The following is a 25049-nucleotide window of genomic DNA, read 5'->3' as shown; positions in this document are numbered from 1 at the left end:
CTAACCGACAAGCTTTGTGACAGCTTTGAAACCAAAGGCTTTGATCTCTGAGGCAGAAATCTGCTCATACGGAGATCACAGAGAGTAGAATTGTACGATTTTTCTTTTTATTATTATTTTTTCGATAAAAGTCTTTATTTCTATTCAATCAATTCATTATTTATATACAAATAATTACAGTTAAATTCCGAAGCTGGAGTTACGGACCTCTGTTTTTACGGATCTGAAAGATGACCCAGAGGGATGAAGACGTACTCCTCTGGATAAGAATCACAGTTAGTTGTTGCAGAAGCCCGTGGCAGGGAAATAATTGGACAACGATGAAATCAGAGAGGTAAAGCGTTGCGTCGTCATTATCTCCTGTCTCTGACTCCTCTCCCACGTTTTCCTTACTGGACGTGCATAAAATCTTCTCAAATCGTGAGTAGGAGCTTTCCATCACCGAATTTTCTTTATTGCATGCGCGAAAGAGGAGGATGCAAGGAACGAGACATGTAAATGATCCAACAGTAAAGAAGATGGTGAAAGCCGCCTAGAATGACTCCCATTAATTTCATCCGTTCACCAGCTGTTGTTTTAAATGACGATATGACCCGCATCAGAAAGGAACGCAACCTGTTAGGAAAAAAAGGAGACGATCTGACATAAAACAAAGGAAGAAGATGATGACGCTATTACTTTCCGTAGCCGCATACAGAACATTGCTAGCGACAGGAAAGAATTTACTCTTGTAAAATAGGGAGAAAAGCAAAAACGTCCCCTCCATCATTGTCGCTTCTGGGGCTCTGGACAAGTCGGAAGATAATTATCGTATCAGTGTCATTGAAGTGTAACACTTGGATCAGGAATTTAAGATATTTAAATCCGCGGGTAACGAAGCCAAAAGGGAATTCTCTTGTGTTGTTGACAGACACGAAATTTTGGAGAAGAGACTTCCACGTTAATAAATGGCGGCGAACATAGATGATGGCTTCGTAAATGCTGCTGATCAGAACCTGACGTGTAAGTCTTTTATATTGTTTTTTTATAAATTTATATTTTATATCTTAATTTTTATTTGCAATTTCTATTTTATTATTATAATGATAAATATGAAACAGATATAATATTATTTTAATTATAATAGTAATAATATTTGGTCAAAATTAAAATTTACATATTTGCATAAAATTTAGCTTATAAATTCTATTTGCATGGAATTTAAATATTTGTCTAAAAGTTATAAAACAAGTAAATACGAAAAATCATTCGATTATCTTAGTCATCTAATCATGATTAACCGTGAACAAACAAAATTGTAAAGAGTTTAAGTATTTGAAAAGTCATTTGAAAAATGGTTATCTTAATTGTTTAATCATTATCAATGACTATTTTAAGTACTTGATTAGTATTTTAACTCTCCATCATTATCATCTTTACACAGTTTACATATTTCAATCCGACAATTATTGATTATTGTCTCTCGCGTAGGCCCTTGGTGATTTCTGTCGTGAGTCGAATGAAAAATTGTGATTTCCTTTTGTCCTTGGCTAATTGTCAATCGTCAAAGGCTACGTGATCACGTCGATTTTTCTAGACGTCGATCTCGACCGGGCACAAATTAGAGCGATCTTTGTTGTTTCTCATGCGGAGTAGAAAGGAATCTCTGTGTCTTCGTCTGCATTCACATTTTGGATTTTTCCCCAATTAATAACGGCAAGAAATATCAGAGACTCGCAGATGCCTGATCTCTCGGTTTGCGTCTGCAAACGCTTTGTTCAGGATTTAAAAATTTTTAATTCTAAAATTTAAAAGACGAGAGGAGCTAGATTCACGTTTCCGGACGGAATTTGCATTTCTCCGTCTCCCCACAACATACACGGGTCAGGTATTAACAAATCGGTAACTCCGAAGTAAAACAGAATTAGGATGAGACCTCCTTCCGGTATATGCAGCAGCGTTCAGTGTACGTGGACTTTGAGCTGGCCGCCTTCCTGGTAATCGTATCAATGATGCGTCAAATGACGCAGGCAGTGATGTAGGGTTTTTGTCAGAACAAATTTCGGCGGACGTTATAGGAGAACTTGGTGAACAAAATTACGACGGTGGGTCTCTGTATTCATCTACAATGTTTTGAATCGACAATATATGTCCAGTTTCGGTTTTCTCTGTAAGGCCGAGAAAGTTGCTGTCTGGGTGGTCTTAAAAGGTCGACTGCGAGTCTGCGATTGCCGTTGTGAGGAGGAAACCGAGTGGATGCGGGTCATTGTGTTTGTATTGAGTCTATTCACTATTTAGAGGTGCTACCGGTGCCATTTGTGTTGGACATAAAATTTATTTTTCTGGGTTGATAAAGTTGGATTTAACAACTGGTCTCTTGTCCGTAGAGTTCTCTCTTCTTCTCTGAGGGACTAACCAAAGAGGAAGTTTTGGATTAGTCTTCTGCATGTACAATGGCCGATATGGAAGAACCTTTGTTGAAGAAGGTGTACTATGAGAACTGCCCTGGTTGTAAGCAGGACAAGCTTTTAGAGGATCGGCCAGGAATCCCTTTTAGGGAATTTATGTACATCTGGATCGTGGTTCTGTGTACTGGTAAGCGCTCTCAGGTTCAACTGAAGAGCTTCTTTTTTTCACCTTGTCAACTTTTTTCACTATTAATGTAGTTTTTAAGCTTTTGTATTGGAGTTTTAATATCAGCAAGTTCACAGATAGTGGGAATGGTCTTCTTTTTTCTCTGTTCCATGGTTGTGATTAATCTTTTACTCTTAGTTTCGGTTTACAAATCACTCACAGATTGCAAGTTGAAAAGGTTAGTGAGTGGGAAGAATTGTTGGGTATCCTCTGCTTGTCCTTGCAGCATTCACGTTCTGTAGAACCCATCCCTTCTTTCCCGTTTGATTGAGGCATGATCAAGTAAATCTTACTTTTCCGTTTCAAAAAGTGGATCCGTGGTTGCTTTAATCAGCTAAAAGAGAATGAGCTTAATTTTTTTATATGCCCTTTATTTGGATCAGTCGCTTAATTTGGTTTTGGGTGCCACTTGATCGTGCTGCAAAATTTGATGGATTGATAAATAAATATAAGCTATTGTGCTCTGACTACAGAGAATTTTTTGCTTCTTTCTTATGAATGTTAGAGTTGAATGTGTCTGTTTTAATCACTTGGAGAGCATTAATAATAGCTTTAGTACATTTTGAGGTAATAGATATCCGAGTGAATTATCAGCTTGCCTAATGCATTGACTTGCTTCAATTTGCTAATTTTCACCCTCATAGATTGCAGAAAGATCAGTGAAAAGTCATGAAAAAATGTAATTTCATCATGGTTTTCAGTTTTATGTGGGACTTGATTTTTCAATGTCCTGGTCAAACATTGGACTTTTTCCTTCAATCTTAGGAAGTGGAATGCCGAGGTACTAGAGCATTAAAGCGTCAACTCTTTACTTCAGAAAGAAGTTAGGGCTGTTAAAATAACTGTTTAAAATGGTTTACTCATCATATCATGGTGCAACATATACCTTGGTTGCCTGATTAGTTCTTCTGTGATTTACATTTTTCTTCAGTCATAACAATTTTTTAAGTACTAGTATTTGCAGACCAATTCTAGTAATGTGCTGGTCTCGGAAGTATTTACATGGACCAACACTGCATTTGTGCACGATGTTCCAAACCAGTATTCAGCGTCCTATTTACCTAGATAATGAAATGGCACTGAGCAGGAGCAGACTGACATTTATTTTTACGAGTAGGTGGTCGGTTCATATTAACACAGTTCCTCGTGCGATTTTTCTATCTGCATCTTCATTCACTAAAGGAAAAGAATTCAGCCTTATGCAAGTGCAACTGCTACTGTAGATATCAAACTATTAGACTAAGCTGGCCTACACCAATATGGTGCTTATTCTCTTCTGATGCTCTTCATCTATTGTCTTGATAATTGAGGTGCACCTTCTCCTGAGACAAGTCATTTAGTTTCTTTCATACATAAGTTGGCCTAACATCTCTTTGTTCCTGGTTTTACTTTTCAGCTCTGCCGATATCTTCCTTGTTCCCATACCTTTACTTCATGGTATGTATGTTCCTTCACTTGGAGCTGATAAATAGATAATCAATCTTGTATTGACTTCAATTTGATTTTATTTGAGCTCCTATTAACAGATAAGAGACTTCCACATTGCAAAAAAAGATCAAGACATTGGCTACTATGCAGGCTATGTAGGTGAGCTATTTAATTCTGCAACAATGTGGCTTCAGTGAAAACAATGCACACAATTGACTTCTTTCTGTGAACTTTCGAAGGATCTTCATTTATGTTTGGAAGGGCTTTGACTTCTTTTTTCTGGGGTCTGGTGGCTGATAGATATGGAAGAAAACCTGTTATAATGCTCGGCACTATTTCAGTGTAAGTGTCACTGGATTTTTTATGTTTCAATCATAGCTCACCTTCTCAAGTAAATGGGATTTCAAAGTTTCCTTAATTAATACTATTTTTGTTACCCTTGGTTCAATCATATCAGTGTTGTATTCAACACCCTGTTTGGCCTTAGTACAAACTTCTGGATGGCAATTGCTACAAGGTTTCTTCTTGGAAGCGCCAATGGTCTACTTGGGCCAATAAAGGTACACTTTTGTCCGGACAATACCTTATTATTTGTAGAGGGAGTTCATTAGATGATTTTGATACAAGTAAAGACATCCATTTAGGATCTCTGTATTCTATCTTTAAGTCACGTTTGTTATATGGAAAACAGAAACTAGTGTATTTGGCGGAATGCATAGGGATGCCAAGTTTAAGGCCAACTTCTCTGAAGGCATTATTTTGTCTGTTGGTAATGGCACTATAGTGCTTTTACTCTGACATTGAGAGCTACTGTGTCCCAAGATGACTAGGTTAAGAAAACAAATATGTTGGTTTGGTAAAAGTGACTAAATAGCAAGATCAATGGTCTACATGGAATTGAAAATTAACTAAAAAGTAGATTCTTATACTTAGGGGGAAACCCAGAGGTATTGTTGACTCCCTGGAAACCTTTTACTCTTTCATATAGACCCCAAACTTGTTGGCCACAACTCACCACTGTTGTCATCAAAGCCTTGACCCAACAACGTAGGGGTGGCTTTGTAACCCTCCTTCACATAGGACCAGACCAAGAGCTGCAGATATGTAACTAAATTGTAGTCCCATTAAATGGATGGCCAAGCTTGAAAAAGGTGTAATTTAGGGTGGGTTAACAGAATTTGGTTTTAACTACTTTTTTTTTACTATGACTAGCAATTATTTCTGCATTCCATTCCATGTTCATTAGGTTTTGAGAAATACTAGTTTTTGTTAAAATGCCAAACCATATGAATTCTATATTAACTAATTTTTTTTTTCAAATACTGAACTAATTTTATATTGACCCAACTGTATATGATTTTGACATTGATCATTTCCAGGCTTATGCAATAGAAGTCTGCAGGAAGGAACATCAGCCAATTGGGTTGTCAGTTGTAAGAATTCCCCTTCCTATGTTTTCTTTTTATTTGTCTTTTATACCTTGATAGTTAGTCAACTTTGCTTTGCATTATCCAGAACAAGTAAATTTTGGTTCACATTTCATGACAGGTAAGCACATCGTGGGGAATAGGATTGATCATTGGCCCAGCTCTTGGAGGTTTCCTTGCACAGGTACTGCTTACAGTTTGTGTTCACAATACCTGCTCATAGACCAGGAATACACATATTATTCAGATAAGAAGAACATTTATAAGATGACTTTCAGTAGGGGAATGATTAAAGCACGAGCATTGTTGGATAAAAAACATAGTTTATAAGATGCAAGGTACTCAGAGAGTTGGTTGTTGAGCTATCAGTAACCACTGAAAGCCAGTTCAAGTGAGCTATGGCTGAAAATCTGTTAGCAGTTACATAGAATCTTTACCAGCACATTTTAGATTCTTATTTGTTCTCTTCCATTCTGGCAAATGATTTTGCTGAATGCTTATACTGGGAAACTGTTCAACGTTCTTCAAGAAGAAAAATTTATGTATGATCAAGAGTAAGTATTAAGTAATTATGAAATATGTATTTTCAAGGTAAAACAGATGAACTGCTCGAATAGGTCTTTCACCTCTAAGAAATCTCACTGTTTTATATACTCTTTTTTCTTGATTATATTTGCCTGACTGACTTTATAATACTTCTTTCGTGCATCAGCCTGCAGAGAAGTATCCCAAAATATTTTCTCAGAACTCTTTGTTTGGAAAGTAAGCAATAGCAAACCTACTTAATTTTTTCTTATTTGATAGTTTTAAATTTATTCATTATTTACGCTTGACTCCAAAAATCTATGTTGTTTTACAGATTCCCCTACCTCCTGCCCTGCTTCTGCATATCACTTTTTGCAATCGGAGTTACAATTTCTTGTCTCTGGCTTCCGGTAATCTCCTTTGTCCATCTTAGTATCATCTTGTTTTTGCTAAATTCACCTGACTTTTTAGATACTGAAAACTTGTAATTTATCAATTTCGTGTAGGAAACGTTGCACAAGCATAATGGGCTAAAGAAAGAAGAATGCGATTCATCCGATGATATTGAAGCCACTTCAAATCACTCAGGATTGAAAGAATATGTTCAAGTATCAAAAGAAAAAGAAGTTTCTTCTAATGAAAGCCTCTTAAAAAATTGGCCCTTAATGTCATCAATCATAGTATATTGCATTTTCTCACTTCAAGACATGGCCTATACCGAGGTAAAATTTCTGGCTTTTAACTTAATAAGTTAGGGAGCTATTTCATTGTAGAATGACATTATGATTACTTTATGGTTTCGAGATTAAGAAGCTGAAGCAAGTAACTAGAAACACAATTTCAATCCTTGAGTAATACAATATAGATTAAATCAGGAGAGTCAATTAATGCCTAGAAGGGAAATTTTTCAAGCAGCATATGGTCACAGTATTCCCTTTTTAATAACCATGACTATAGTTTTGATAAAGATAATCAATGGTGGTATTTTCAAACTCATATCCAACCTTGTGAGCTTTACTCAATATTTAGCATTCCTTTGAACAAAATTGTGAGCTTTACTCAATATTTAGCATTCCTTTGGACAATATCACTCTTCTCTTCTACTAAGTTGGATGATCTCTTGCTATGAGATCTGGCCTGTTACGTCTATCTCCATGAAGACCGAATTCAACATCTCTACTTAAAGAGAACACTAAATCTGTAATTCTGTTTCATATCCTTCACAATGGGGTGATTTCATTCATCCAAATTGCTACTTTTGTTCAGTGATTCATATTTTCATTTGCAGATATTCTCTCTGTGGGCTGTTAGCAATAGAGACTATGGAGGATTGAGCTTCTCCACCGAGGATGTTGGTCAGGTGCTTGCAGTATCAGGTGCCTACTTGAAATTCACTTGCAGAATTTGAGTTTGATTCCGGCATTGTTTTATGGGTGCAAATATATCTCTACTGAAAACTATTTATGACAGCTGCTTACTGACTTATTTGTTGAAACTATTAGGCTTTGGTCTTTTGGTATTTCAACTTTCTCTCTATCCAACGGTGGAACGACTTATAGGCCATGTCAATGTGTCACGCCTTGCAGCAGTATGCTTCAATCTCCACATTAATGATTTGAAAGTAGCTTCCACTCTTATCTATTATTCTGAATAGTTATCCTTCTTATTTTCAGGTTTTATCAATTCCACTTCTACAGAGTTACCCCTTTATAGCATTGCTGTCAGGGTTATCTCTTTCTCTTGTAATAAATTGTGCGTCTGTGTTGAAGAATGTGTTATCAGTAAGCACTAAACATTCTCTTGCTCAAAATAATATCAAATTATCACGTTAAGATGAATGTATATTATAGCCTGCATATCGTTGAATGACTCTCTCACAAATAAAAACAGGTATCCGTTATCACTGGATTGTTCCTCTTGCAAAACAATGCTGTGGTAACAACTATTTCTTTCTTTATTTATCTTCCTTGTTGAATTTCATTTTTCAGCTCAATTAGTGTCAAAATTAGTTGCTTCACAATGCCTCATTTTTTGTATAACATAATCGACAGGCCCAACACCAAAGAGGAGCTGCCAATGGCATCTCTATGACTGCAATGTCTCTTTTCAAAGCTGCGGGTCCTGCTGGAGGAGGAGCCTTGTAAGTTTTCCTGCAATCCTTTCAGCATTTTTTTTCCTCAAATATTTGCTCTTTCAAAGTAAGTTTCTGATAGTGAACATCAGAATCACTTTCTTATTCATTTCATTTGTGAATTACAGGTTTGCATTGGCACAGAAACGGCAGGAAGCTTCTTTTCTCCCAGGTATGAAATTCTTTATCTAGTCCCGATTTTACGAAGTTTACTTTTTTAGTCTCTCTTAAGAGTGCTCAAACTGCAATTCGTTGAACATGATCTTCTGTGAGACTTACTGTTTTCATCACCTTATCCTGCTTCATAACTGGACCTGTAAATGCAGGAGATCAATTGGTTTTCTTTGTGCTAAACTTGGTTGGGTTTCTTGGAATTCTGTGTACCTTCAAGCCCTTTCTAGCTTTACCCAAGGAGTAAGAAGATCATGCCTCTTCTGGTTCTTCATCAAGCTGCCTTAGATTAAACTTCCGGGCTCCCTTGAATTTCATTTTTTGTTCGTGGAGGAGGTAAATATCAGAATACATAACGGGAGAGACAAGGGTTTGGGGAGTTTAAAAGATTTTTTTACTCCCTACATTGTTCATTTAGTTCCTAATGGGAAGCATCTATTTGAAAAGCCAAAGAATAAAGTTGATATCCTCCGTATGCTGTTGTTATCTGATTAATAGATGGGAATTTGATTTATGGGAAATAAAGTTATAAACGCTCTCTTCTTTTCTGTTTGATCATTATTTCTGCAATTTGCTAGAAAACTCATAAACCCAGCTTCGCTCTCCAGGCATTAGTGTAGAAATCGAGGGATGGAGCTACAAAAACTAATCCCGACTGTAACTTAAACGAAACATCTACTGAATTGTTACTGACGGAAATCAACAGTTCTGTGAAGTGATTGGAAGATTAACCTTGTTTGGCGTATCACTTCAATGACGCACCGGCTTTTCTTTTGGTCTTTATGGTTACCTTTGGATTCTATCTTCTCTTGTCCTTTCTTTAATTCGTCTTTATCAGCATCGAGACAAGAAAGGATCTTCCCAGAAAAAAACCTGCTCAATCCAGAGGATCAGATGCCTCTCAAAATCAACTTTTCTGAGCGGAAGGGAACAAAATGATAAATTTTGTTGTCCCTCCCCTCGTGCTCGTGTTCGATTATATCAATTCTGTTCCAGATTTCGTGCAATAATAACAATAAAGCATTTAAAATTAGGATAATTTACCACCCTCCCAAACAGAGGTAGTAGATTATTCTACTTACTCCATTTTTAATAATTAATTAAATTGATAAATTTATTTTACTTTATAATTATTATATTAATTTAGACTAAACAAAAATCGATCTTATTTTGTTAATAAATACTCCTATTTATTTATTTATTTATTATATTCATGGTTTTTAATAGTATATTAAATTACAATTTTAAGAGTGATAATTTAGATATTTTTAAAGTAATAATTTAATTAAGTATCTAGGCATTATAAATGTAACCATGTTTAGGTATATTATTTTTTATATTTATTTAATTTAATATTTATTTTAAAAATTAAAATAATTTTTTTATTAATTAAAAATAAATAAAACTATCTTAAATCTATCAGAGTATTTTATTAATAAACTCATTCTCCACTTTTCACTAAATTTTTTATTATACACAATAATACAAAAAAGTACTTTCCAATACACCCAACACATTACTTCTATGAGAAAATACTTTCCGGTGCTCCCACACGATTACTTGAAATCATCAAAGGTGCGGAAGCGATCGCCAAATCAATGGAGAAGCATAAAACAAATACATTCAAGAACTTTTGCCAGCTTGGGCTTCGATTTATTTTCTTCGCAATAATAGTTGTTTCTCAATTTGACCAGGTGATGCCTCAAGCTCGTCTCACTTGGCCGTCCTTATCGACGGACTTCCAAGATTCTTGGACGTATCAGCCCAAGCGATCTGAACTAAAAGTATTTTCTGATTCTGCCCACATCCATTCATTTGTTCAGCTGCTCTCAAGGTTTTCTGTTCTGACTTGTCCTTCTTTGACTGTACTTCAGTAGATCAAACAGCGAACAGAATTGCTGATCGCTTTTCGTTTAAGAGAAGTATTCTCCACAACCAACAATAGATAAAATACGATATATCAATAGTTCGACGAAGGCGCTTCCTATGATGGAGACATTCCGGTTGATGTTGTCGGCCTTGCTGCTGTCCCACCGCTTTTTCCTGGCTTATTGTTTTCCTTTCGTGCAATTGGTGGGGATCCTTTCCGAGGCGTCTTCTGGTCCTGTAGCGTTACGGCCTTGCGGCTGTCCCACCGCATTTTCCTGGCTTTATTGTTTCTCCTTTCTTGTCTTTCTCTTCCTCTTCCTGCTGACAACAGATCCTTGACTGGAAATCATTCAGAACGCAGTTTCTAGACTGGACTGTGCTTCGTGTCTCGATGAACGTTCTGAGACACTGCGCAGAGTTGTAGTAGAATAGATTCTGATTCTTTAACAAGATTATTACTGAGATTGATTACACTTTACACTTTCTTGGATTCGTCTTCAAAGTCCAAGAAGCAGAAGAAGAAATTTCTGAAACGTTGAAAAGATATAAGAGGAAGCAGACACACAGTACTGTTTGTGTATAGCATGGCGGATGCGGAGCAACCATTGTTGAAGAAGATATACTATGAGAACTGTCCCGGTTGTGATCAGGAACAACGCAACGAGTTGCGGCGAGGAATCCCTTTCAAGGAGTTCACGTTTGTAGCCATTACGGTGCTATGTGCTTGTGAGTGTCTTCTGCTTAAGAATTTTCTTCTCCTTTTCTCCGTTAAAATGGTGGTTCTTTTCAATAATTGAATGTAAGTATCCCTTTTCGGTTTAAAATGTACTCGTGATCTTTTCCTCTTGTTACTTTTTTGCTTTAAACTGAAAGTCTTTTTATCTTGTCGTGGCTGGATGCTGTTGTTACATTTAGCTCTTTTTGAGTAAAGGACCAAACTACTTGTGAATTCTCGCTTCGAAATTCGCGCTTCAAATCGATCTAGGGTTGTTTTGGATTTTTTGTCTTGAATGCCACGGTAGTTTTTCATTATGAAGACTGCTCCTTTTCAGATCTGCTTCTATTTTTCTTTGAAACAAACTTCTACAAGCAGAACGGTTTGAATACGTTGTTTCGTGTCTAAAAATTGCCCCCAGAAATGTAAACTTAGATTTCCTTGGAGTTGCTCGGACAAAAAAGATCGGAATTGCCCCAAAAAGATTTCTTTTCAATGCTGGATGCTTCACTAGTTAAGGAAACGTCGGCACAAATTTGTGTCGAACGGAATATAAGGCTTCTGATTTCGCGGCAGATTGCTGGTGTAAACGTGTAAAATTGTATCGGGAAATCCTGTCTGCAGTTCCAAAAGGTAGAACCAGAAAATTTATACCATATTGCGTACTGTAAATTGAGGTCTTCCGGATTCCTGAGCTTAAATTCTAGACGTTAGGTCTCCTTGCTGTTTTCTACTTTTTTCCCTTAAGAGTTCCTTCTTTAATTTCAAAGACATTCTTAGAATTTAAAACTACACCTTTTTGTTGGCAGACATTATACTGAACCTTGTTGTACACATTAAATCTCAAATTTAAATTTAAGAATACTGATTGGGGCATTGTTGATCTTTTGTTCCCGTGTCTATGGCATCTGGCCCTTCGTTTTGTTGTTGGAGTTAAAAACCTTGAGTCCCTAGTGGTCATCACACTCTTCGAATGCAGCTATTTCAATGAAGATAAATTGTTCTTGAATTTTTTCCCCAAGAGATCAAAATAAGATTGATTAAAGAAAACGAGATCCAATGTTTGGTTATATGTTGTAGTATTTCAGTGAACATGACTCGCTAGATCATTGCTATGACTTGTTGTATATCACAAATATTTTGTCTTATCAGTCCCATGTCTAAGCAGAATATCCTAAACTCGAATAGTAATGAAAGTTTGCTGGGAATCTGTTTCAAAACTGTCCATCTTAATTGTTTTTAATTGAGATTTACAAATGGGTCTGGACATTGTTAAAATTTCTCCCTGAATCTTCACTAGAACTTTGAGAATAATGCCAACCAAGGTCTGTGCATGGGAATCTTACTCCATGTATAATTGCTGGAGCATGGAGAGTGAATCTTTGCTAAAAAATTGTATAATGTTTTCCTGTTTATGCAAATGAATATGTCTGTAAGCACCTGGACATGTAGGGGCATGCCAATAACAGCTTGGTGTCCAACTTGCAAAAGAAGCTCCAATGCAGTAATTTGTTAAAGTTATGGTTCAGTAGGAGGTTTTAGTTGTTGAACTTTAGTTCTGGTGATGACAAAACAAACACTTTTGTCTTGTATGATTGAGGATTGTCATCATCTCTAGTTTCACAATGAAAGATCCTGCAGCCACGTCAATCAATGGCATGGTGGTTCTTTAGTCTTTTTTGTTCTTTCCGAAGGTGGCAGATCTGGAGAAGCTCGTCCCAACAATTTTCTGAAAGCCAAAACTGGAAGGGCATAGTATTCAGATGAAACTATGATTTTTCTGAAAATTGATTACTTGATATAAATAGCTACCCAAAACAACAAATAAATATTGACTTTAGCGAACTTTTCTTACTTCATTAGATCAAGTCTGTTTTATACAACAAAATAAGCAGCATAGCTGTTGGATTGAGTCTAGTTCTATCCTAAAATGACCAACCACTTAGGAAACTCATTGTTTAACCTTATAACTGTTAAGCACCTAGCCAATACTACCCAAAAGACCGGCTTGTTACGAGCAGAAGGCATAGGTACTTAACCCCTAGACCATAACAGTACGCCCCGCCCTCCCGAGCCGACGTCCACGGCAGCCTTAACACAACAACGGGGACCGGGTCAAGAGCCCATACTCCCTTACGGCGCCCCGCCAGGGGCGTGCGGTCCACCTGCGCACGCGGGGACTCGAAGTCAGGACGTAGCGCCTGCTCTGATACCAAATGTTAAGTACCTAGCCAATACTACCCAAAAGACCGGCCTGTTAGGGGCGGAAGACATAGGTACTTAACCCTTGGACCATAACAATAACCTAATCATTTTCCTTAACACTTCTCTTGTGGGACTTTTTCCCACTCAACAATAGCCTTAAAGTTTGATTAGTTTCTTTTGCTTACAAGCTGTCATCAGATAATATTTTTTTTATACAACCCATCTCCAAAAAGGTGGAGGCAGTATCATGTTTTGTTGTCCTCTTTGTATACTCCTGCCACTGCCACCATTATGGACCAAATCCAGGCCCACCTTTTTGAATTCATTATAATGGTCCATAATTGCAGGAAGTGATTCACACAATGTTATCTTTTGGACTGGAAGTGGCCATAGTAGCTTCATGCATTTTTCGAGGATGTCATTGGCCTACATGCAGCTTGTGTGGTTTTGTGGTCCTTGATGTCTGGAATTCTAGCTTTCTAGTTTCATTTAGCATAATTTTCTATTACACTTTCAAGCTGGATGTCTTGAGTAGTAGTTTCTTCATTTCTATTTTTTTCTTAATGAGTGTTCCTTGTTCTCTTTCAGCTTTGCCGATATCATCCCTGTTCCCTTTCCTGTATTTCATGGTAAGAATGAAAGTTTTAGTTGACAGAGTCAGTGTTATGTTTATTTGTTTGTTAATATAATATTGGAACTGCTTCTCTAAACATTCTATATATTTAGGTGACATTTATTATTCCAAATCTTTATAGGTTAGAGATCTTCGTATCGCCAAAAGAGATGAAGATATTGGCTACTATGCAGGTTACATAGGTAAGGACATTCCATGTGTCAACATTATGTATTATTGGTGATCTATCTTTTCGTGTTTAATGGAATGCCTACTAACCAACATTTTTCACAAATTGTTTGAAGGATCTTCATATATGCTAGGAAGGGCTTTAACTTCTGTTTTATGGGGGATGGTTGCTGATAGATTTGGACGAAAACCTGTTGTACTGCTTGGCACTCTCTCAGTGTTAGCTCCATAAGATACTCAAATCACAATTGATCATCCTTAGAATATTTAACTTGGTCTGTTTTAAATTGGCCAATTATTAACTTTATTTTGTCATCTGTCTCAGAGTTGTATTCAACACTCTTTTTGGCCTTAGTACGAGCTTTTGGATGGCAATTACCACAAGGTTTCTACTTGGAAGTTTATCTGGCATACTTGGACCAATAAGAGTATGCTTCTTACAAACATATTAAGTTATTTACAGTTATGCTAACACAGTAATCTAAGAAGATAGGTATGACCAGTTGACTGTATATGCTGCTGTTTAACCGCCTTCTGATTATTTACTAATTTTTGACTTTTTAGGCATATGCTGCAGAAGTCTGCCGGGTGGAATATCAAACTCTGGGAGTATCAATTGTAAGGAATATTCTTGTGTCTTTTATCTTTTCTATTCATTTTGCTTCATGTTATTATCAAGAAAGAGGATCTGGTGTACATTTATAACAGGTCAGTACCGCATGGGGGTTAGGATTAATCATTGGTCCGGCTCTTGGAGGTTTCCTTGCGCAGGTCATTATCCTTTGTATTCTCTATCAATGAGATTTCTATATGTGCTTGTTACACGTACATATATGGTATCTACCTTGAACTCATATGCATGATAATGGAGCTTTATATATATGATTGTGATAAAGTATACATTCTTGAAAGAAAGGATATTTTTATAATTTGTTTTGTTGGACTGATTATAGTGCTGATTTACCCATAGCTATCATCATATATTATCAATTGTTTGTTTTGTTGTTGTGGCATCAGATAATATATCTTTGCTTTCTCTTGTCCTTTTACTTGAACACAATTTGTTGGTATGACTAACTTGGTGCATTCATGAATTAGCCTGCAGAAAAATACCCACAAATATTTAATAAGGACTCCCTGTTTGGAAGGTATGCATCATCAGCACTATGTAATCTCATTTCCTTAAAGAAGTCAAATCTTATGACTGCCAAAATTTCTTTTGCAGGTTCCCTTACTTTTTACCTTGCTTATGTATATCAATCTACGCGATTGGTGTAACTATCTCTTGTCTTTGGCTTCCGGTAATATATTACATCGTTAGGGAGTATTTTTTTCTTTTAGATAATGCATGGCCTCTGTATGATTCCTCATTTTATATCCCTTTTTTCTGTAGGAGACATTGCACAAACATAATGCTGAAAGCAGAGAAGGTTCTTACTCAAATGGTGACATTGAATATGATTCACACGATTCTGGTTTGATTGGAGGCAACAAAAATGGTGGACAGAAAGATCCTACTTGTAATGGAAACCTCCTGAAAAATTGGCCCTTAATGTCATCAATCATAGTATATTGTGTCTTTCAACTCCATGACATGGCCTATACTGAGGTAAGATATCCTGTCTAAGTATGTACTGCTGCACTGCTAGAATGCAGAGGATGCTCATATCATATTTCGTGGTCTAGGTATATGACTGGCATTATTAGGTACTGAGAGCAGTCCACAAAACTGCACATGTATTTGGCTGTTGGGTGGTCTATATGATTGATGAGAGCACATAGGAAAGTCAAGCAATGCCTGCAAGCCGATGTTGTTGATCACTCAGTTAAATGCGGGGATGAAAGTGGTTAAGAACAAGCGAGGCTTGAACAATAGCTTACCTAATAGTTCGCTGAGCTTCAGGTGGCAATGGATCAATTCAGGTCAGCTCAACCTGAACCAGTTGTTATACAGGACCTGGTCCGACCCATTAATTATCTGGTTCAATAATCCAGACCCACACCCTCTAGGCTCAGGTTGGGTTTGGGTAAACCACAAAAAAATATAAAAAATAGTATAGAAGCCTAATGCATAGTTATATGATATATAGATATATGGAGAAAATAGAAATATAATTGTTAACATAAATATTTTTGAAAAAAGTAAGAAGAAAGAAGGTTGAAGAGAGAGAATGAGAGGGGGATAAAGTGGAGAAGAGTAAATTGAGAAAGAAACTAAAATGGGGGACCCACGTCCCCCAACTTCTATTTATAGCTTAGGATTGAGTGTAATTTACAACATTGCCCTTACTTTAAGTGGAAAACCTAATTCTCTATATCTCCTATTCTACGTGTCCCTTTACAGGAAATTTGATCCATAGACATAGTTTGACATGTAGAACAAGATTGCATCAAGAAATATAAATAATGACCAGGTAAAATAACCAAAATGCCCCGTTCTTGTTTTTTACACACTCCCCTCAAGTTGGAGGGTATATTTCGAACAATCCCAGCTTGCAACAAAAGCTTAGGAATTCATGCTTTCCCACTACTTTAGTTAGAATATTGCCGAGTTGATCATCAAACCGAATATATGGAGTAGTTATCTCTTTCCTCATTACTGCATCTCGGATGAAGTGACAATCTACTTCTATATGTTTTGTTTGATCATAGGATCCTTCTGATCGAGGCCAAATTCCTGGACAACAGATTTTATCTAGCTTACTGATAGTGTAGACCATTGCTCTATATTCAACTTCTGCATTGGATTGAACAACACATTCTGCTTTTTACTTTTCAACTGACTAGATTTCCTCCCAGAAATATATAGTATCCAGTGGTTGATTTTTTGTCAAGCTTGGAGTCTGTTTAGTCAGCATCAGAGAAAGCCTCAATCCTCAAGTGAGTATTAGGTTTGAAAAGGGGACCTTGTCCTTGGGCTCCCTTTAGATATCTCAAGGTTCTTTGTGTAGTTAGGTAAATCTTACATGGATGCTCCATGAACTGGCTCACTACACTTATTGCAAATGAAATATCTGGTCTAGTAACTATAGCATAGATGAGTTTGCCTACTAGCCTTCGATAAATTGTTTTATCTTTCAATTTTGGTCTTTGATTATCATGAAGATGAAGTCCTACCTCCATAGGTGTACCTGCAAGATTAGCCCCTAGAAGACCATATTCTTGAAGCATATCAGTAACATATTTCCTCTGAGTCGGTGTTGTTCCTTCTTTGCTTCTCGCTACCTCAATACCTATAAAATATTTCAGCTGACCCAGATCCTTAGTTTGAAAGTGATTCACCAAGTGGGATTTAACTGTTTCAATACCTGATCTGTCACTCTCATATAGGATGATATCATCTAAATATACCAGTAAGATGGTCATTTCAGATGGTCATTTCAGAATAAATAATGAGTGATCATGATGGCTTCTACGAAATCCCATGGATATAACCACTTGACTAAAATTTTCAAACCAAGCTCGCAAACTTTGTTTTAAGCCATAAAAAGCCTTATTGAGTCGACATACGTTACGTGTCTCCCCCTGAGCAACATACCCTGGAGGTTGCATCGTATAGACTTCTTCCTCAAGGTCATTATATAAGAAAGCATTTTTAATATCTAGTTGGAAAAGAGACCAACTTTGATGAACTGCAACAGAAAGATGTATACGAACAGAGGACAATCGAGCAACTAGAAAAAAAGTCTCAAAAACATCCACCCTAAATGTCTGTGTATACCCTTTGGCAACAATACCATTCAATTGATCCATCCGAGTTATATTTAATAGTATAGACCCATCGACACCCAACTACAGTAGCACCCGAAGGTAAGTCATATAGCTCTTCTATCAGTTACTGCTTCCATCTCAACTCCCATGGCATTCTTCCAATGAGGTTGCAATAAGGCCTCCTGCATTGAAGAAGGAATAGTGCAAGTGGAGATGGACAAAGCAAACTTACGATAGTTATCAGACAAGGAATCAAATGAGACAAAATGAGATAAAGGATGATAAGTACCTTTACGAACACCTTTCTAAAGAGTAATAGGAAGGTGCAAATCACTTATCTCAGGATCAGGTGACGATGAAGAATCATGGTCGGATGTCAGGAGGGGGTCTGGATCAGAATGAGATGGTTGTTGTCGACGTTGGTATACCTACAAGGGTTTTTTAGTAGGAGCATCTCGTGAGGCTAGAACACATTCATCAACTGGAAGAGGAATAAACGGACTAGGTACAGAGGGTTCAAGTGGAACTGACTCAGATTTAGAAGATTAAAAAAATGAAACATCCTCAAAGAAGGTAACATCAACAGATACAAATGTTTTTCTCATAGATGAACTGTAACATTTGTACCCTTTCTGTGTTTGAGAATACCCCTAAAATACACACTTGATAGACCGTGGTGACAACTTATCCTTTGACTGATCAAATACAAGTGCAAAGCATACACACCCAAGGACCCGAGGTGACACTGGAAACAAGGGTGCAGTAGGTAAAAAAATCTGAATAGGAATCTTGCCATCAAGAGTAGAAGACGACATTCTATGAATCAGAAAACATGCAGTAAGAACAACATTACCCCGTAAGTCTTAGATACATTCATGTGAATCAGCATAGTGCGAGCTACCTTAACCACATAGCCTTGGTAGTTTCAAAGTTCATAACTTGGCTCATGATATTTGATTTCATATTGTTGACAAGTCAAGTCATCACTTGACTGTCTTCAGCCTCCCAATCATCATCCTGAGAAACAGGAGGGCCATCTCTAATAAATTTCAACATTTTCTTGCCCTTCAAGTACATTCTAATAGATTTGGACCAAGTAAGGTAATTATCACCATTCAACTTATCAGAGGTGATAGTAATAGTATCTTTACCATCAAGATATTATGACTCATTTGCTGGAGTGTAAACCTAATCAGAGTCAGCCATATTAGATATATAAGAATACCAAACAGATCAAATAAACCTTCCAAAAAGTTCCAAACCATCTCAAGTGGGCTTCACAACATAAAATCACAATTAGGGCAGCTATAAGATGTGCACAGATCAAATAATTCAAAAAATCTAACAAGGGAATCAAATTCAGACAATAAAGTCCACTAAAACCTATACCAACACTAACGTTAGCAAGTGCGCAAATGACATCAGCAGTCACAGTTCTGGAACTTTAATGCACACCTCTAGATCAACATAAAAAAACATCTTTTGGCAGTTAAGAACATCAGAATATGTTCTTAGAACAATAGAACTAGTAACCCTAGGGTTATGGCAAAAAGAAAAGGAGAAAAAATAGGATTTTTATTAATCTGTAACCATAAAACTAGAAAAAGATCCTTCCTTTTATATAGACGTCTGCTTCAAAGAGGAAAAAAACTTACAAAAAAACTTCCATATGCGATTTACTGCTCTGATACCATGAAAAAAGTAAGCAGAAAGAAGGTTGAAGAGAGAGAATGAGAGGGAGAGAAAATGGAGAAGAGTAAATTGAGATGGGGGACCTGCATGTCTCCCAACTTCTATTTATAGCTTAGGGTTGAGTTGAATACAATTTACAACATTGCCCCTACTTTAAGTGAAATGCCTATTTCTCTTATTTCCTATTCTATGTGTCCCCTTTATATGAAATTTGGTCCATAGACATAGTTTGAAATGCAGAACAAGATTACATCAAGAAATATAAATAACGACAATGTAAAATGACCAAAATGTCCTTGTTCATATTTTTTCAACAACTTTATTAGAAGATAATATATTTAAGTATTTATAATCAATTTGGGCTTGGTAAAATGATGCTCTCAGCATGTGCCAGTTTTGTGCCATGGGGGCTTTGAAACTAATGTAATAGGAGGCGGTTTGAGGCTAAATTATAAACTGAGGCAAGAGTAGTGAAAAAAGTGACGGGTCAAATTTCAACCTAGCTTCTGACGAAGAAGCCTTTTTGCTCTCTCAAGGGCACCTCCATTCGTGATAACTGGAGCAACCTGGCAAGGATGCATTTGGGGACCAAGGTTCAAGTTATGAAGGAGTGGGCACCCCCGGAGTTTGGGTACTTAAAATTGAATTTTGATGGCTTTTCTTTTGGCAATCCGGGGATCGCTGGTTTTGGAGGTGTGATTTCGGATGCATCTGGCAATCAGTGTATTTCTTATGCGGGTCCATTAGGTATCTCCGATTCAATGTCTGCAGAGCTATATGGTCTTCTCAATGGGCTCCAGGTGTTCAAAGATAAATGCAGTGGCCCAATCCACATTGAAGGGGACTCTAAGGTAGTCATTGGTTGGTGTCGGGGCACTTCTTTTCCGCCATGGAGGCATTGGGAAATCTTCCAAGAGATTTTAGAGATTACCTCATTATTTTCTTGTATTTGGTCTCACATTCCGAGATCTGCAAATTCGGCAGCAGATGTGTTTGCCAAGCAGGGAGCTTCCCTTCAACATCTTGTTGTTAGGGATTTGCTCCCTCTTCCTTTGTAAATTTTCTTTTGTTAATACCATACATCTTTCTTTTTCCAAAAATACAATACATCTTTATCAAAAAAAAATCAATTTGAACTTTTTATTACAAACCTATAAAATTTGATTGTCTTTGTTAGACATTTTTAGAGAAAATGTGAGTTTGGGAAAGTGTAAACTACTATAGTTGGTAAGGTTTTTATTTATAACAATCAGAGAAAGCCAGAAGGAATGGGAAAGTATGTAGCAAGGTAAATTGGATCCAGATGTCTAACCTGAGCCTTACCAATTATTAACAACTCAGTTCACAAAAATGAACCTGACCCATTTATGGCTCAGGCCATGTTTGGCCTACGTAAATGGGCCAATTCTGCATGGGCTTATCAAATAGCAACCCCTAAATAAGGTCTTTGGCTCAATGACAGTATTTATGGGTTAGTTTCAGTCATGGATTATGGGGCTCTATTTTATATATATTTAATGTTCAAAAAATGGTGCAAAAGGTTTGCATGGGTCTATACATCATTGAAATTGTCTATGGTAATTAGGAAAATAAGTAGATTAGGTGGGAGAAGAAGAATGCAATAAGAGTGGAAGAGGCAAAATGCTAGTGAGGAAAACAAGTGGACATTGTTGACATGTTAGACCAATTCGACCTCTTGATATGTGGAAAATTCATATTTCATGTACCGTCAACAAGTAAATTCTGTTCCTTAGTTAACATGTCAACTTATGATCCAATGTTCTTTCTCCACTTGTCTTATTTCCAGTATATCTTTTTTCTACTCCATTTCATCTGATCTATGTACCTAATACATGTTCAAAAGAAAAAAAATATCTAATAAAATTTTGTCACACTATGAAAGTAAAATATATTACTTTAAGGTACATTTGGAAGTCAGAAAATCAAGATCCAGTCGAAATATCATAGCCAGTTCAATTCTATGTTCGACTTGTGTGTTACCACTCACAAAGTAAAATAGGAAACACTCTACAGTCCACAGCTATTACCACCTGACAGACTCTTAGAACAATCTAGAAAACAACAATTAAAGGACGTTCTAGATAGGCATAACATTAATGCCGCACCTAGCTGGGACTTATTTGAATGGAAGTCCAGGTCACAACACACAATTATGAGTGGCTGGTCTTCTATAACTCTTTATGCTTCCATTGCACTGCTCATCCACTGACACCCACTCCCCAGATGGCAAGACCATGTTGCTGTTTCTAAATTCGCTTATTCATGTTTGAACTCTTTTAGTTCGAGAGCTTCAGCACGGCAGCAAATTGCTGGCTCCTTTCACTGGAACAAAGTAATGTGTGTGACCAAGTGTAATATCAAAACTAGGGCTAGTTGAAGTAGAAGATTCAGCTATCATAGGAACAATTAAGTAGTTGTATTTGTTTGTTTATCATTGCTACCTGCTTTGCTGTCTCTTGCAGATATTCTCTCTATGGGCTGTCACTGATAGAAAGCATGGAGGATTGAGCTTCTCATCTGACAATGTTGGCCAGGTCCTTGCCATATCAGGTGTATTTTGAAAATAAATAATTACAAATTTCACTACATGGTTTTTTTTTTTTTTCAATCTGCATATTGTGAGGCATCCAGTTACTGACCATCTTTTAAAATTGTTAGGCCTCGGGCTTTTGATATTTCAACTGCTTCTGTATCCAATGATTGAAAAAATTCTGGGGCCCATAAATGTTTCACGTCTTGCAGCGGTACATGTTAACCAACTTATATACATTTACATTGCCTTTTATGCTACTCCACACGTAGTATGGTTGATACATGCTTTTTCCAGGTCTTATCACTTCCATTGCTGGCAAGTTACCCTTACATAGCTGTGCTGTCTGGGGTAGTTCTTTCATTTGTAATCAATTGTGCATCTATGTTGAAGAATGTTTTATCAGTAAGTACTTTTCAATCAGGAGAGTTCCTCCTGTTGGTTTGTTTAAGTAATAGCTAACCTTTATATCCATGGACAACAAGGAATGACTTTGACAAATGACTTACTGATTTGTGGAGGTCGACTCTAGAATTTGGCAAACTGTTTCAAAAACTCTTATTACTCTTTAGGACTTTATGTTAGCATTCACAAGGATGATCTTACAGTTTGTGAAATTTTATGTATGGACCAGACTACATATACTAGCCTTCAGTTTTTGACACGCCAAGATGCAGCTTCTAAGAGAATCTTCAGTTTTTAACGTGCCAAGAGACAACTGCTAAGAGAACCTTCTGTTTTTAACACGCCAAGCCACAACATGTTCCCCTGACGTATGCCAGGGGCTGATCTAAATGAAGTTATTTGAGAATCAACAATGAACGCATATATGTTTTAGATAAAGTAACTTGCATGACTAGCTGCATCCAGTGCGAGGAACTGAAACTTGGAACTGTATCATCTCCATCTTTGTTATTAGATTCTATGAACTATTGTAGTGCCAATGCTCTGGGAAAGCTAATTTCTTTTGATTTGCTCTTCAAATGTTAACAGGTGACCATTACCACGGGGTTGTTTATTTTGCAAAATAATGCTGTGGTAGTTTTCAATCTTCACTCTTTTCTACTCATTGACATTAGGAGAAATCTGGGTTTGTTTTAAATATTTTAAGTCACTCCTTAATAAACTTTACTTTGAACATCATGACAGACTCAAAAACAAAGAGGAGCTGCAAGCGGCCTTGCATTAACCTCACAGTCCCTCTTCAAAGCAGTGGGTCCAGCTGGAGGAGGTGCCCTGTAAGTCTTTTTTACCGAATAATTTTCTAGCTCTTTCTGGAATTTATTTATGTTGTATTTACAATTTGCTAGGAGGATATTTTCCTTATCAAGTGCTTGAACACGATAACTTCTTAAGGTAACCAAATTGATAATTGTGACAATTTAGAGGGAAATCGTGTAGTTCCTTTTATGAAAACATAATCTTAAGCTTATCACAAAGGAATGTCTTGAAAGTTATTAGTACACTCAGAAAACTGAAACGGACAGTGCAATGAATTTGGCAACTATTTTATCTCCATTTGTCTTTCTTGTGATCTTTGCCTGGTTTTTACACACCAGATCCTCTTCAATCAGTTGACATGCATGGATCATAACTCTTCACATTAGAGTAACCATAATAACCTATTGTCATGAGGTAGGTAACCCTTGATGATCTGTATTGAGCAAGTGGGCAAGTGCTCTTTCCAACAGCAACTCTTCTTTAATGTCAACAACAATTCTTGAAAATGCTAGATATAAAAATCAAAGACTACTGGGAACCAGCATGGAAGAAACCTTGATTTTCTAGATCTCTCTCTTTTTAATACTAATAAAACTTGATTTTCTATGCCCTCTATGTGAGCCGCAAGTACTTACTAGCTACTCCCAATTTATCAGTGTTTATTATGCTACAAATGAAGGCCTTTCTGTACCCTTCTTCTACATTCATTTTCTACCGAAATTGAAAAGTTAAGTAGGCGGTGGTTATACATCTTTATCAAAAAAAAAAAAAAAAAGTAGGTGGTGGTTATGTGAAACTCTTTGAACCCATCTGGTGGACCTACGGGAATAAGTTTTCTGGTTTTTGAACTCTTCTTCTATTGTTGTCATATACATATTTTTAATGGCATTGCAGGTTTTCATGGGCACAAAAACGTGTAGACTCTACATTCCTCCCAGGTACAAGCTCTAATTTTTTTGTTTTTTTTCTGAAAAGATACGAGCTCTTCCTTTAGTAATGCTTTCTATTGTATTTCTTGCTCATGATATAGAAAACCTTTAAAGCATTTGCTAAACAACTCTGTTTAACTATCCTAACGTCTCAAAACAGGTTACTGATCAGATATTCTTTTGTTAAGCTGTCTTTAAATTAAAGATAGATATATTAACATTGTGGAATGCAACAAAATTGTCCATCGTTCATCAAGAACAACTATTCTCATGGGAATCGATTATAACCAACTAACGACCTCAAATGCTACCAGAACCTTGTTTTTTCTTGCTAAACTCTGTTGCATCTTACTGTGAGATAACATTCAGAGAAGTATATTGTGGAACATATCTACCTGCAATCTGCATCAATATTCATGCACAGGCTTACAATTTTTCTGTTGGATTAATGTTTTATCCATGTGATTTAGGTGATCAGATGGTTTTCTTAATCCTAAACATCGTCGAGCTTGCTGGGCTGTTAATGACATTCAAGCCCTTTCTAACCATTCCAAGTAATTAAGAGATTCCAAAGCAAGATGAGGATTGAAGGTGTGGAGGCATCCCATGTTCATGAATTGAGGATTTAAGTAGTAGAAGAGAAAAATTGTCGCTTGCCAAATGTATTTTTAGAGAGCAGCTAGCCTCCTTGACACAACATCGTCCATTGACGACAAAAGCCTCACCTGATGCTTCTGTCCAATTCTCAATGTACACTACCGTCTCAAGGTTTTTATGTGGTCATGGGACTAGTCCTTTATGTGAAAAGTGTGAGATACGTTCACTTGTCGAGATAAGTTTTGTTCATTCTTTTTATGTAATTGAAAGGAATCAGCTGGTCTAAACATATAACCCATCTTTTGGATTCATTTTAGATTTTCATGTTTATAAATCATAGGCTGGGGATGATACACAGCAGGCATCCCAAAACCCAAATATGTGAGAAAACAGAAACTTACTTCAATGGGAGACCCTGATTACTCTTAAAATCTCATGCAGTTCTTTCTATCATGCACAAAT

The 25049-nt window shown here is 36.8% G+C and overlaps 2 protein-coding genes across 5 annotated transcripts; both read left to right on the top strand.

Annotated features, from left to right (window-relative positions):
* Positions 1-987: 987 nt before the first annotated feature.
* Positions 988-8770, top strand: LOC137958341 (protein ZINC INDUCED FACILITATOR-LIKE 1-like). 3 transcript variants are annotated; one of them, XM_068805305.1, is made up of 17 exons: positions 988-1002; positions 4010-4050; positions 4140-4200; positions 4281-4383; positions 4499-4601; positions 5421-5474; positions 5590-5652; positions 6181-6230; positions 6328-6403; positions 6500-6715; positions 7282-7369; positions 7496-7581; positions 7667-7774; positions 7884-7928; positions 8045-8133; positions 8253-8296; positions 8451-8770. In XM_068805305.1, the coding sequence occupies exons 2-17, from the start codon at positions 4048-4050 to the stop codon at positions 8540-8542; spliced, it is 1281 nt and encodes a 426-aa protein (XP_068661406.1). In that variant the 5' UTR covers positions 988-1002; positions 4010-4047; the 3' UTR covers positions 8543-8770. The 3 variants fall into 3 exon arrangements, with proteins under 3 accessions (XP_068661406.1, XP_068661404.1, XP_068661405.1); XM_068805303.1 differs by lacking the exon at positions 988-1002 and adding an exon at positions 1842-2574; XM_068805304.1 differs by lacking the exon at positions 988-1002 and adding an exon at positions 3591-3923.
* Positions 8771-10511: 1741 nt separating this feature from the next.
* LOC137959783 (probable peptide/nitrate transporter At3g43790) lies at positions 10512-25011 on the top strand. Of its 2 annotated transcripts, none has more exons than XM_068807135.1 (17): positions 10512-10890; positions 13673-13713; positions 13840-13900; positions 14003-14105; positions 14212-14314; positions 14451-14504; positions 14595-14657; positions 14985-15034; positions 15112-15187; positions 15280-15495; positions 21773-21860; positions 21969-22054; positions 22138-22245; positions 22834-22878; positions 22990-23078; positions 23956-23999; positions 24461-25011. In XM_068807135.1, exons 1-17 carry the CDS (start codon positions 10749-10751, stop codon positions 24550-24552), a joined length of 1461 nt encoding a protein of 486 aa, XP_068663236.1. In that variant the 5' UTR covers positions 10512-10748; the 3' UTR covers positions 24553-25011. The 2 variants fall into 2 exon arrangements, with proteins under 2 accessions (XP_068663236.1, XP_068663237.1); XM_068807136.1 differs by lacking the exon at positions 10512-10890 and adding an exon at positions 11479-11512.
* The last annotated feature ends 38 nt before the right edge of the window (positions 25012-25049 follow it).

The sequence above is a fragment of the Aristolochia californica genome, unplaced genomic scaffold (assembly GCF_029961685.1).
Source record: "Aristolochia californica isolate CCGP_79_NKW_82.1479 unplaced genomic scaffold, dmAriCali1.0.hap1 SCAF_3, whole genome shotgun sequence".
Lineage (NCBI taxonomy): Eukaryota > Viridiplantae > Streptophyta > Magnoliopsida > Piperales > Aristolochiaceae > Aristolochia > Aristolochia californica.
The sequence above is the reverse complement of the archived record's forward strand: the minus strand, read 5'-3'. Positions and strand labels throughout refer to the sequence as shown.

Coding starts and splice junctions, on each gene's coding strand:
- LOC137958341 (XM_068805303.1), top strand. CDS start 2,433: ATGGCCGATATGGAAGAACCTTTGTTGAAGAAGGTGTACTATGAGAAC. Junction 4,602..5,420: donor GTCTACTTGGGCCAATAAAG/GTACACTTTTGT, acceptor GATCATTTCCAG/GCTTATGCAATAGAAGTCTG. Junction 5,653..6,180: donor TTGGAGGTTTCCTTGCACAG/GTACTGCTTACA, acceptor TTCGTGCATCAG/CCTGCAGAGAAGTATCCCAA.
- LOC137959783 (XM_068807135.1), top strand. CDS start 10,749: ATGGCGGATGCGGAGCAACCATTGTTGAAGAAGATATACTATGAGAAC. Junction 14,505..14,594: donor AAACTCTGGGAGTATCAATT/GTAAGGAATATT, acceptor CATTTATAACAG/GTCAGTACCGCATGGGGGTT. Junction 14,658..14,984: donor TTGGAGGTTTCCTTGCGCAG/GTCATTATCCTT, acceptor TTCATGAATTAG/CCTGCAGAAAAATACCCACA.